General features: G+C 37.5%; 2 protein-coding genes across 2 annotated transcripts in view; one reads left to right on the forward strand and one right to left on the reverse strand.

The window, feature by feature from the left end:
- Window positions 1–2,429: 2,429 nt before the first annotated feature.
- On the reverse strand, window positions 2,430–7,843 carry LOC107697902 (E3 ubiquitin-protein ligase rnf146-like). The gene is made up of 2 exons (XM_016498761.1): window positions 7,653–7,843; window positions 2,430–5,808 (listed from the first exon to the last, which is right to left on the reverse strand). The coding sequence occupies exon 2, from the start codon at window positions 5,805–5,807 to the stop codon at window positions 4,695–4,697; it is 1,113 nt and encodes a 370-aa protein (XP_016354247.1). The 5' UTR covers window position 5,808; window positions 7,653–7,843; the 3' UTR covers window positions 2,430–4,694.
- A 119-nt stretch (window positions 7,844–7,962) lies between these two features.
- LOC107697820 (cadherin-11-like) overlaps window positions 7,963–11,507 on the forward strand; it is a 75,879-nt gene continuing 72,334 nt past the window's right edge. Inside the window, exon 1 of the mRNA XM_016498674.1 lies at window positions 7,963–8,015. The gene's annotated coding sequence lies outside the window, so the exon portion shown is untranslated. The remainder of the gene's footprint in view (window positions 8,016–11,507) is intronic.

The raw sequence follows: 11,507 nt of genomic DNA on the forward strand, positions 1-11,507 counted from the left end.
ATATATATATATATATATATATATATATATATATATATATACACACACATACATACATTTTTTTGAAGTTGAAAATAAAACAAACATTATTAGATTGTTTTACAAGAACATACTATTTCAGTTTTATGTTGCATTCAGTGTGTTGCCGTTTCTTGTAATTATTTGTGAAAATTACTAGCAATTCCTAAGTGAAAATTACTAGCTTTTTTCCAAGTAAATCATATTCCAATTTTTCAGTGTACACTAAACAAAAAAATTGGTGGTGAAACAATTTATTTACTCAGAACTTGCTGGTAAATTTCACAAAGAATTACAAAGAAATGGCAAGTAAGTTGACAACATTTTTTAAGAAGGAAGACTGAAATAGTATTTTATTGTAAAACATACTCCAAATATCTGTTTTATTTACAACTTTGAATGATCTTTTTATAGAATGTATAGACAGCCTTATACCCTGGATATCGTGCCTTTAAAGCCGTTGACTGGTTAAAAAGCAGACTGTGATCTGATCTGGGGGAATGACCCATGCATACTTGCCGGCGCCGTGACCAGAGCACAGCAGAAAATGAGCTGAGATGTCATCAGCACAGTGAGGTGTCATATGAAAGTTATTAATGATTACACAGACATTACTGGATGAGATCATCTCAGACACAGAGCCAACATGTTCGCTAAATACCGTCAGCCAGAGACAAATACACACCCACATCCACACACACAATAAATACATTTTCAATCCCCAAAGTAAGCCCATAAAGGCCCAAAGCACATCCTGAAATATCAGGCTGCCAAGTTTGGTTGAAGCTATGAAGGTGAACAGCGTCTATACAAAGTCCTATTGCTATTCAAGGAGCGATGCTACTGTAGATCCCCCCCCCCAACCCCCCGTAGTGGTGGGATAGAGATGCAATGATGGATGTCTGTCTGGCGGACAAGAGGAAGGGTGTGCCATTTGGGTCACTGCGGACAGTTTAACGAGTTTACTAGAGTGCCGCAGGGGTCTGTCCTGGGAGACGCCTAGGTTCATGCATCTTGGACTCCACTATGTCTGAAGACTAGAACAGAATCTTTGCCGCAATATGAGACTGTCGTGGCTATATTCTCTGTACTATATTTCTCACAATCACACTTATCCATACTGTACAGACAGTCTTGCAAATGATATCCTATTGCATCAGTTACACAAATTAGTTTGTGTAGTTTGTGAACTAGTTTGAAGAACCAGTGAAATACAAATTGGACTTTTCTGGCCTGAAACTTGTGATCCTGAAACTTATCTCACAATGTACAAACCAATGTATGGTGAAAGTTAAAGGATGCAGACATCAACATAACTGTAAACATTATGTAACTGAACTTATAGGAATTGTTCACCCAAAATTACAATTTTCTTAAAATTAACTCACCCTCAGGTCATCCAAGATGCAGATAAGTTTGCTTCCTCACTGGAACAGATTTAGAGAAATTTAAGCATTACATCACTTGCTCACCAACGGATCCTCTGCAGTGAATGGGTGCTGTCAAAATGAGAGTCCAATCATCTCACAAAAAAATGAGCCTGACACAACAACACTCAACTAAATAGTCAAGTTTAGGGAGGAATAACCAGTTTGTCCAACCAATGGCAGTCAGGAAAACTGTTGGAGAAACCTGTTTGCAAACAGTGATTATTATTCTGTTTGGTGATGCTACACGCTTTAAGGTGAAAAAGCTTAAGGCATCTAAACACCAGAGAAAACTCTGTCAGAAGTGTTTGATAGCTAGGAAAGATGTTTTTTTTCAAGTTGGAATACAGCAACTTACAGCCAATAAAATCAACACATTCACAGCATTTCCTGAAGCAGCATACTGTTACTGTTAAAAAAAACCAAAAACATATATATATAAAGGATGCAGACATCAACATAACTGTAAACATTATGTAACTGAACTTATAGGAATTGTTCACCCAAAATTACAATTTTCTTAAAATTAACTCACCCTCAGGTCATCCAAGATGCAGATAAGTTTGCTTCCTCACTGGAACAGATTTAGAGAAATTTAAGCATTACATCACTTGCTCACCAACGGATCCTCTGCAGTGAATGGGTGCTGTCAAAATGAGAGTCCAATCATCTCACAAAAAAACATCACAATAATCCACAGTGTCAATGGACTATTTCACTGGAGGAAGTGTTATTATGGGTTATGTACTGGTATTTTACAATGCTAAATTTCTCCAATCTGTTCTGTTCTGATAAAAAAAAAAAACAGACTACATCTTGGATGGCCTGAGGGTGAGTAAATTTTCATTTTTAAGTTAACCATTCCTTTAACAATTAAATTTAAGATGCTGACTTTGTGAAAGGAACTTATGCAATTTCTTCTTAAAGTAAGATTTTTTTTCACATACAGCATCAGTAAGTTTATCATACATTAATTATAATAAAACTTGAGTCTAAAGTCTTTGTGTAAATCTTACCCAGTACAGATTGTAGATTGCCACCAGATAGTTTCAGCATCATCTGCATATTGCACACAAAAACAGCAAGAGCTTTCTTAAACATCTCAAATCCAATCAGCTGGCTTTACAGTTTCTGGAAGTCAGCGTGCACATGATGTTAATCGGTTCACTGCAAAAAATAATCAAAAGTCTGTGAGAACCTTTCAGGAAGAACTAATCCTATAAGAACTGTAGATATTTTAATAGCGTCTCTAAACCATATTAGAAAAACTTATTCAGAAGGTGAGTTTCACATCTGCAAATCAGTTCTTTCAACTGTATGTTGATGAAAGTCCTGACAATCTTGCTGCTGATTTCTAAAAACTGAGCGTTGGTGGCCAATTCTAGTTTTAGCATGTTTAGACCATACATAATACTAGTAGGTGGAAAAATACAAAATAATTAACATTCTTTAAGGTAAAGTAAACTTTCTTAAATTGAGAAATATACATCAGGACAGTTTGATCTCAAGACAGGTAACAGACAACACTTTATTTCTCAGATAAATCTGGTAACAAAACAACACAGTTAAAACAAAAATACAGCAAAAAGAAGTTATTCTTGATTTTAAATTTAAATTTTGTTTTGTTGACAACAAAGAACCTGAACAGATGGAGATGAGAATTAGCAGGATTGAAAATAACATTAAAATTTAAAAAAACGTCAAATCGAACACCTATGCTTGAAAACCCCTCACTCACCCGGTGTGCTGCAGTCTGAGGACTAGTTTACAACTACAAATTACAATATCTGATAAAACCCTTTCCCAGAGTTCAAAGCGCCGTAGTCCAGGGCTCCATCCTCGCTCACAGCAACACACGCAAATCCACGAAACAGATAAAGCACACCAAGATGAGACAGAAGAATAAAAGACAAGTTGCTTAAAACAAAGGCAAATGCACACACACACCGTTAAAAGTGTTTTAAACCGCACACCATGAAACACTAGCAGTAGTAAATGTAAGATGACTGAAGGTTTTCTAATGACTAGAGCGTGCTAAAGAGGAATCCTTGGCAAAACTACAATAAATTATTTTCTCGTTAGGTTTTGCATTTGAAATTATGCTGGTTTTGCATCTAATGTTTGTCATTTCACCAAAAAAAAAAAAAACTGATGCTTTCTTACCACTTGTTGAAGATCTAGAAGGCTCTGTACCAGGTGGTGATTTACAAAATGTTTTACATTTCCATGAAAATACTGTTCGCAAAATATAGTCAGGCATTTTGATCTACAGCATAATTGTGATATTCAAAACAATAAAACTAGTAAAGACACAATATATATGGACTTCCTACCAAGAGATGCAATTTTATTTTAGCAATTGTTTTTTGATGGCATTGAAGACGCCTCAGGGTAAAAGTTGATATGGCATATTTTTATGAAAAGATTTTAACTTCATTACTGTATGACTCCATAACCACTGGATAATGGTGTTGAGCCATGCTAGATGTAATGAAATCTCAGGACAGGAAAACAGGAATCTCAAGAACATGTTTGCGTCAAATTTCACCTCAAAGTCAAAAGAAAAAAAAAAATCTTTTTTTTTTTTTTTTTTAATACATGATGAAATGAAGCCTGTATTGTAGATCATTAAGATTTATTTGCATTGTGCACAATTAAGCAAATTCCCCCCCCTAAATTCTCATTAATGCAATATAATAAATACCATTTTTACACAAATCTCAGTATCACAGTCAAAAAAAAAAAGTGAAAATCAGCATTGAGATTAATAACTAATAAGACAAATGCATTAGAGTAATGAGAATTTAGAATGAAATGTGCTAACTTGTTATAAAAACACAAAAATCTCAATGGTCATATAAGGTTAAAAATAGGCTTGTGCAAATTTATATTTTATACCGTTTTTCTTTTAATTTCAAGGTTAAAACTTTTATTTTCTATTACAAGAATGCAAATGAAAGTGTAATGGCTGGACCAATTTACAGTATTCTAGGCATCATAAAAGCAAGTTTATTGTAGTTTTGCCTGTAATTTCCATTAAAGAGTACAGCCCTGGTACAGTCCTCTAAGACTGAAAGAGACAAGCACTATTCTTACACTAAAACCATCCGTCCCTAGCCTCCAACCTTATTTAAGACCGTGTTTCAATGATTTGTAAGGTTTATTCTTTCATTTTTTGCATTTCAGAGATTGGTTAGAAATACCCAGTGGTTGTGGGAGTTGGGTAGGAGTTCTGTAGTTGTGCTGCGGTCAGACCTTTGTAATGGTGCACTGACCGTCGGGGCACCCAGAGCGATCACTGCTATGCGCAGGGCCACCACCAGGGGACGGTCTGTCCAACTGATGCAGTCTATGCCTACCCTGGGAGCCTTCTGTGTGCTCATCTTCACCTTCGTCCCCAGCCTGCTCATCTTCATCCTCACTCGTGCCAGACTCTGATTCGTACCCTGATGGGACCGGAGCGGCCGAATCGTCTTCGTCGTCTGCGTCTTCCTCTTCTGGTTCTTGCTCAGCGGGGTTCATATTGAGTTGGGAGAGAGCCTGTACAAGCTGAATATCACTGGAGGAAGCAGGGCTGGTCAGGTGACCACCCAAGACAGTTGGCGGCCTTACGGGAGCAGAAGCAAAGATGCCTTGAGGACGTCCTCTGCTGACTCCAGTGTCCGCTCCATCTGCTGAACTCTCTCGCTCCGCTGTGGCGCCATCAATGCTTCCGTTTAAATCCTCAACTGCGGGTGCTGCAGGAGCTGTTCCTGCTGCAGGACTGGGATTGGGATCTGGATCGAGTCTTAATCCGGCCACACCTTTCTTAGGGATATCCACCACATCCCTCTTCATCCTCCGCCTGCGGCCGTGTTCATTCCTCCTGTACTGCACCATGTTCTCCAAGTCGGCCACGTACAGGAAGCCGGCGATCAGCATCTCGGCGCTCTTCTTGCCCTTGCTGAAGGCGTCCTCTAGCTCTCGGCTAGTACGCTCGTCGTACTGCCACCATCCGTTACGCCCCTCGTAGTACCACGCATGGCCACCAGTCCCCGTACCGCGTCCGCCAGTCGCCGAAGCCTTCAGCTCTTCAGGCGAGAGCAAAGTGGGACGCTCCAGGAAGTCCTCGGGCACCTCCCCTCTACAGAGGGCGCAGCGTTTGCTGTGCCAGGAAGCTCCTTTTACGCATAGGAAGCAGAAAATATGGTGGCATGGCAGGCGTACGGGATGGACGCAGCTCTGCAGGCAGATTGCACACTCCGGAATGGGCAGCGAAGGAGACGAAGGGGATGGACTTCCCTCCATCACAGACTCCCCACTCACCTTCTTGCCTGAAGTCAGGGAGTCCATGGAAAGATTAACCTCGCCGCAACTAGCCATGCTGTGAAGAAAATGAAAATACAATTATTTCACAGGAGAAAATGCATGGAAAAACAAGTTTGGAGAAATGTGCTGCCTACACAAGCTAACGTCAGCGGTACATAAGCAGATGTAACAAACGGGGCACTGTTTACCAAACTATGTTGCTCAAGTCGACAAAAGTCACGAGTAAACAGCACTTGCTTGAGTTCTTTGTTCATTGTTGCTCTGTATGATTAAAGCTCTTGCATTTCCAGTCTCTCATCTGACAAGTATTACTCCACTTTAACAAGAAAGAGTGCCATTCATGTATTACAGTGTTTCTCAACCCTGGTCCTGAGCGCCCCCCAACACTGCACATTTTGTATGTCTCCCTTATCTGACACACCCATTTCAGGTCCTGGAGTTTCTTTTAATGAGCTAATGAGTTGAATCAGGTGTGTTTGATTAGGGAGACACACAAAATGTGCAGTGCTGGGGGGCGCTCAGGACCAGGGTTGAGAAACACTGATGTATTATCTTTCAATATCTGTCAAGGCCAAAGCCTTGTGCAACACATAAAATAAAAAGAGCTGTTAATATTTGAAAGCACATTCAAAGTGAGACCAGAAGCACAACGAATGAGAGGAATATGTTGTTTACACTTAAAATCTTTGTTTACCATCACATATCTATAAAACTGACTCCTACATAACTATCTGGCTTGATAGGACAGCCTGTGCATATTCATGATGGCAACCGGCCCAAATCAGACGCAGAAATGATCTAAATATATCATGACCCAAATCCTTTACAACCTAACCATTTACGGGACATTTTATGATGCTGGTACAGAATATACTAGAATATCAGACATTACTTTTATGTTATATTAGTTTAGGTTAAACATAGACAAAATAATAAATAACACATAACAATAATAAAATATAATATTTCTTTGCAAACATTTATAGGAATACCAGCCATAAAGAATCAGTTAGCCTATATTTGTTAACAAAAGTTAACCTAAAACGTCTGACTGGTTCGGTTGCAACCATCATATAATTACAATAATAGTTTTAAATAATACAATTAAAGATTAATATTTAACAATTTACATTTAAAATACATAAACTTAAATCATGTTTTAATGAATTTTAAATGTATTTACAAAAATAAATACAGATTGAAAAAAGTGATGTCAAATAATTTGTATAAATTATTCATATACAAATATTTAAATAAATATTAGCCATGTTAGCTATGTTTTTTAAAAGGTTTAAACCAACAAAATAATAAAATCATTAAATCATTTTAAATAATACAATTAAATTAAAATGTTACATCAACAAAAGCAAAAAGGGTCAGAAAGACTGAAAATCTAATTATTTTTTAATAAAACAATATATAAAACTATATTCCATTAATACATTTACATATTTAGATTAAATAAACTGGGTTGCATTCAGCAGCTAAACTGATAAATGTGTTTTTATATTGCATTACAGGCCCAAATTCCTCAACAACTCAAACAAGAATTACAAAAATCTACCTATTTACACTTGTAGGCATCATATTAATAAATGATCTAACTACACACACTTAATGAATGGGATTTTTGAGGCTTTGTATGTGCTGCTGTTGAGATCCGATCATTGATCGATCAGATTGAGGCCTGTAGACAGGGCAACACCCCTGACCAAAACACAGCAAGCACAGCCTTATTTCACATTAAAACGCAGTGCCTAAACCCTTTCAAATGAAATAATTATAAACGACAAACATGTGAAACGACATATTACCACCATCAGTTGGATTTCTCGAATAAATATTTATATTTTTGGTGATTTTCCTGCGTCTTGCCTGAATGTCTTTCAGTTCACTCACCTGACAAAATAGCCGAAATTTCGCCTCTTTCTTTCAGCGACGATCAGATATGGCTCATCTGCTAGTCACCGGACGATCACTCATTGTTCGTTTATTGACTCAAATTGATCGGAAACGTTAGAATTTGCTCGACACAGATGAACACAATAATGTTTTCACGGCTCCTCAGTGATGATAATAAGACCGCTGATGTGTGTTCATGCGCATCCGCTCTGCGCAAAACTCGCGCAGAACCTTAAAACAGTACGAGTCAGATACAATGAGATACACTGGTCGTGTTTAGTGCTCAAGTTGCTGACAAACATTATCGTAATATCAACGTTTACGGGTTCAAATCATCCTGAGACCCAACATGTAAGTTTTGTAAGTATCGAGTATTTTCACATCATTATAGTGTTCGGTGCATAAGAAAAATAGGCTACTACAATTTTTTTAATTAATTAAAAAAAAAAGCCTGGCCAACCATGGTTCATCAACTCAAACAAGAGTCAGAAATCGCCCTATTTATGCATTTCTATATAATTTTGTAATAATTGTTTAACAACATAGGCTACTCTTAGTAGATTAGTTTTTTAAATCTTTGTACGGGTTTTGTAGATTATTGATTGAGGCCTGTAGGCTATATATATATATATAATATGACTCACATTATTAAAGGATAAATTCACTTCCAGAATGAAAATTCTGTCATCATTTACTCCCCCTCCACTTGTTCCAAACCTGTTTGAGTTTCTTTGAATGTTAACATTTTTTTTAGGATCCGAACAGTTGATGGGCACCATTCAGTAGAAAAATAAATACTATGGAATGGTGCCCATCAACTTTTTGGATATCAACATTTTTCAAAATATCATCTTTTGTGTTCAACAGAAGAAAGACACTCATACAGGTTTGGAACAAGTGGAGGGTGAGTAAATGATGACATAATTTGCATTCTGGAAGTGCACAATATCCTTTAAGCTCTATTATGTTTTTATTTTAAAAAATGATTATTCATTTAAATTGATATAAATAACACATTTAGTTGTAAAAGGATGATCTGTACCATTTGTAACAGCAACTGGTTTGACATATCAGATAACATTATGCTAGACCATGTAGGGCTTCTCAACTGTGGCCCTCGTGGTCCACTTTCCTGCAGAGTTTAGCTCCAACTTTGATCAAACTCACTGCCTTTAACTTTCTAGTAATCCTGAAGACCTTGATTTGCTTGTTCAGGTGTGTTTAATTAGGGTTGGTGGAGCTAAACTCTGCAGGAAACTGGACCTCGAGGGCCAGAGTTGAGAACCTCTGTATGGACCATATATGTTGCGTTATGCTTTATTTTCAAGACAGTTTCACTAGAGGGCACAATCGTGTTAGAAAAAAAGGAGCGAAACAGCTGCTTGTCCCTTGGGGATTAGCAGTAAATCTGTCTACATAACCAACTAATTCAAGTAGAAAAGGAATCTATTTTTAATGTGTTGCAAGTAGGTTAAGACCACATCAGATAGTAGTTGTACGCAGAAGCAAAAGTTTTCTATTACACTGCGATTGAAAACTCGACACCTGGCACCCGGGATTGGATTATAATGTTGGCATCTTTCCTGTTATGCCCACTGAACTGCATTAATCTCAATTAAAGGAGGCAGTACAGTAATTAACAGATCTGTGCCTATATCCTATAATATGATATTCACGCTGCACGCCTGCAGGATTTTGCTTAAGTAACCGCATGTTCACCAGACACACTGCAGTCCATCTGTAGCCTTCCTGTATTACACTAAAATCTCGTGTTGCTGGATGTTCTTTGTCACATCTGCGCTCAAGAGAACTCTTCTCAGTTTCTTGGGGAAAAATGGTCTTGGTGTCGTGATGCAGAGATAATCATTTGATGTGTGCAATCATGTGTAATACACGGCATTAAATGAGAGAAATTCTTAAATTAGAACGGAAAAGAATGCTTTATTCCCTGTGGCTTTGTTACGCTAGCATGGCTGTGTTGTAGAGATGGAGTCTTCAGTGTGTGTGTGTGTGTGTGTTTACATGCGTGGGTGCCATATGCATGAAATCAATGAGTGCTCATTTTCCACAGCTGCTTAGTACGACGGCACACAAACCCTCTCAGTGTGAATGACAGAGATCTTTCACACGAGACCTCACTTCTTCCTCAGTGGGGTTTCTTTCCCATGGTCCATCGGTTTCCATTACACCCCTCGGCTCACCAAACTTTCCTCTAATTCTCACTTTTTCATTTATTGGCACTTCTGAAGTATTTCAGCTTCGGCTCCCCAGGCCCTCGAGGGTGATGGTAGTTTATGAACCATCATCTAAAGCACAGGAACTCGCTGGAACGTTTCCCCGGGGATCTCGTTCCTTTCCCTTCTAACAACCCCTATGCCTTCGTGAGGAAGAACCACACTGCTCGCGTGTCCTCCTTTTTCACGTTTTCCTATGAGCCATGGCTTATTGTCAGCAGTTTTTCAATGCTCCTGTCACTGGCAGCCACCTGGTAACAATAAGATACCATCAACGGCAGAGGAGAGGAGGCAGCTAAACTGGGGCGTTGCAGTGAACGCACACACAGACTCGCAGGTATGAAAGTACTATGCCATGCATTCATCTTCTCCAGTTATTGGGGCTGCGTGCGAGGCAAATATTCTCCCAGTCATTGTTATTCTATGTATACGGTAAAATTAGAAATAAACAGATTGGAGCTGGATCCCTTCTGAAATTACACTCGCAGGGAAATGAGCTGACAGCAATGTATTGTGGGTCATGTTGAAACCCATTTACAAACCCAGGTCACAGTTTACATGGCACACATTCATCATTATGTTTATATAGGGGAATACAAGTAGATTATTAGGCGATACTGGAAACTTTTCAGCATAAAATTCTTGATATACTGTGCCGAAACTCCCAAGCAATATCCTCTGACAGACTATAAACTTCAGGGCAATTAATAGGCAATTACGCTTCATTTTTGGCTAAACAGAAAAAGAGCAACATCAAGAATATGCAAGCAAAATATTAAACATTTATGGCCCTATAAAATCTCTAAATAGAACAAACTTTCTCGTGTTTAAATTACTGGTGAGAATCATTCAATGAGCATTACAGGTGGGTAATTTGTGGAACAATAATGATAATTAGGATGTGATTTTATGTTAAGGTGGTATATAAAACAGTCTGCGTAAATCTGAGAGTTAATATATTATAGAATGTAAACTTCAAGGCTATGAAACCTGAACAAAACAGAGCAGCATTAAGCTCAAGATTATGCATGTGAAACATTAAACATTTATGGCTGCATTACATCTGCAAATATTTTTTTTTTCTCTTTTTTTTTTTTAAGTTAGAAGAAAGTTTTTTTCTTGTGTTAAAATTACTGTTGAAAATGATTCAGTGAACATTACAGTCAGGTAATTTGTGGTACACTAATTATAATAAGAATTTGATTTTATGTTGCTATATAAATTATCCTAAGTTTGTAAATTTAAGCATTTTATAGACTTTAAATTTCAAGGCAGTAAAACTTTAGTTTCTGCAAATTAAACTTGTTTACTACTCTGTGACATTTTTTTTAAACTATAGATTTACTGTGTTTACACTGGTATGAACCAGGAGTGTTATATAAATTCACATGCCAATGTTTCTGGGTCTAAATGCTCTATCAGATCCGATTTTTCAAAAAAAAAAAAAAAAAAAGAGCAAGATTTGTATCCATTTCTGTTCTTCAACTGGAATAAATGAATTTTTATGTTAAAAACACTTACATCCAGGTAAACTTGTGGATCAGCAAGTAGATGTTTCCTCTAAAAAATAAAAAAATAAAAATAAATAAATAATAAAAGTAAATATATAGTAGTACTA

This window comes from Sinocyclocheilus anshuiensis, unplaced genomic scaffold (genome assembly GCF_001515605.1).
Source record: "Sinocyclocheilus anshuiensis isolate Anshui unplaced genomic scaffold, SAMN03320099.WGS_v1.1 scaffold78, whole genome shotgun sequence".
Taxonomy (NCBI): Eukaryota; Metazoa; Chordata; class Actinopteri; order Cypriniformes; family Cyprinidae; genus Sinocyclocheilus; species Sinocyclocheilus anshuiensis.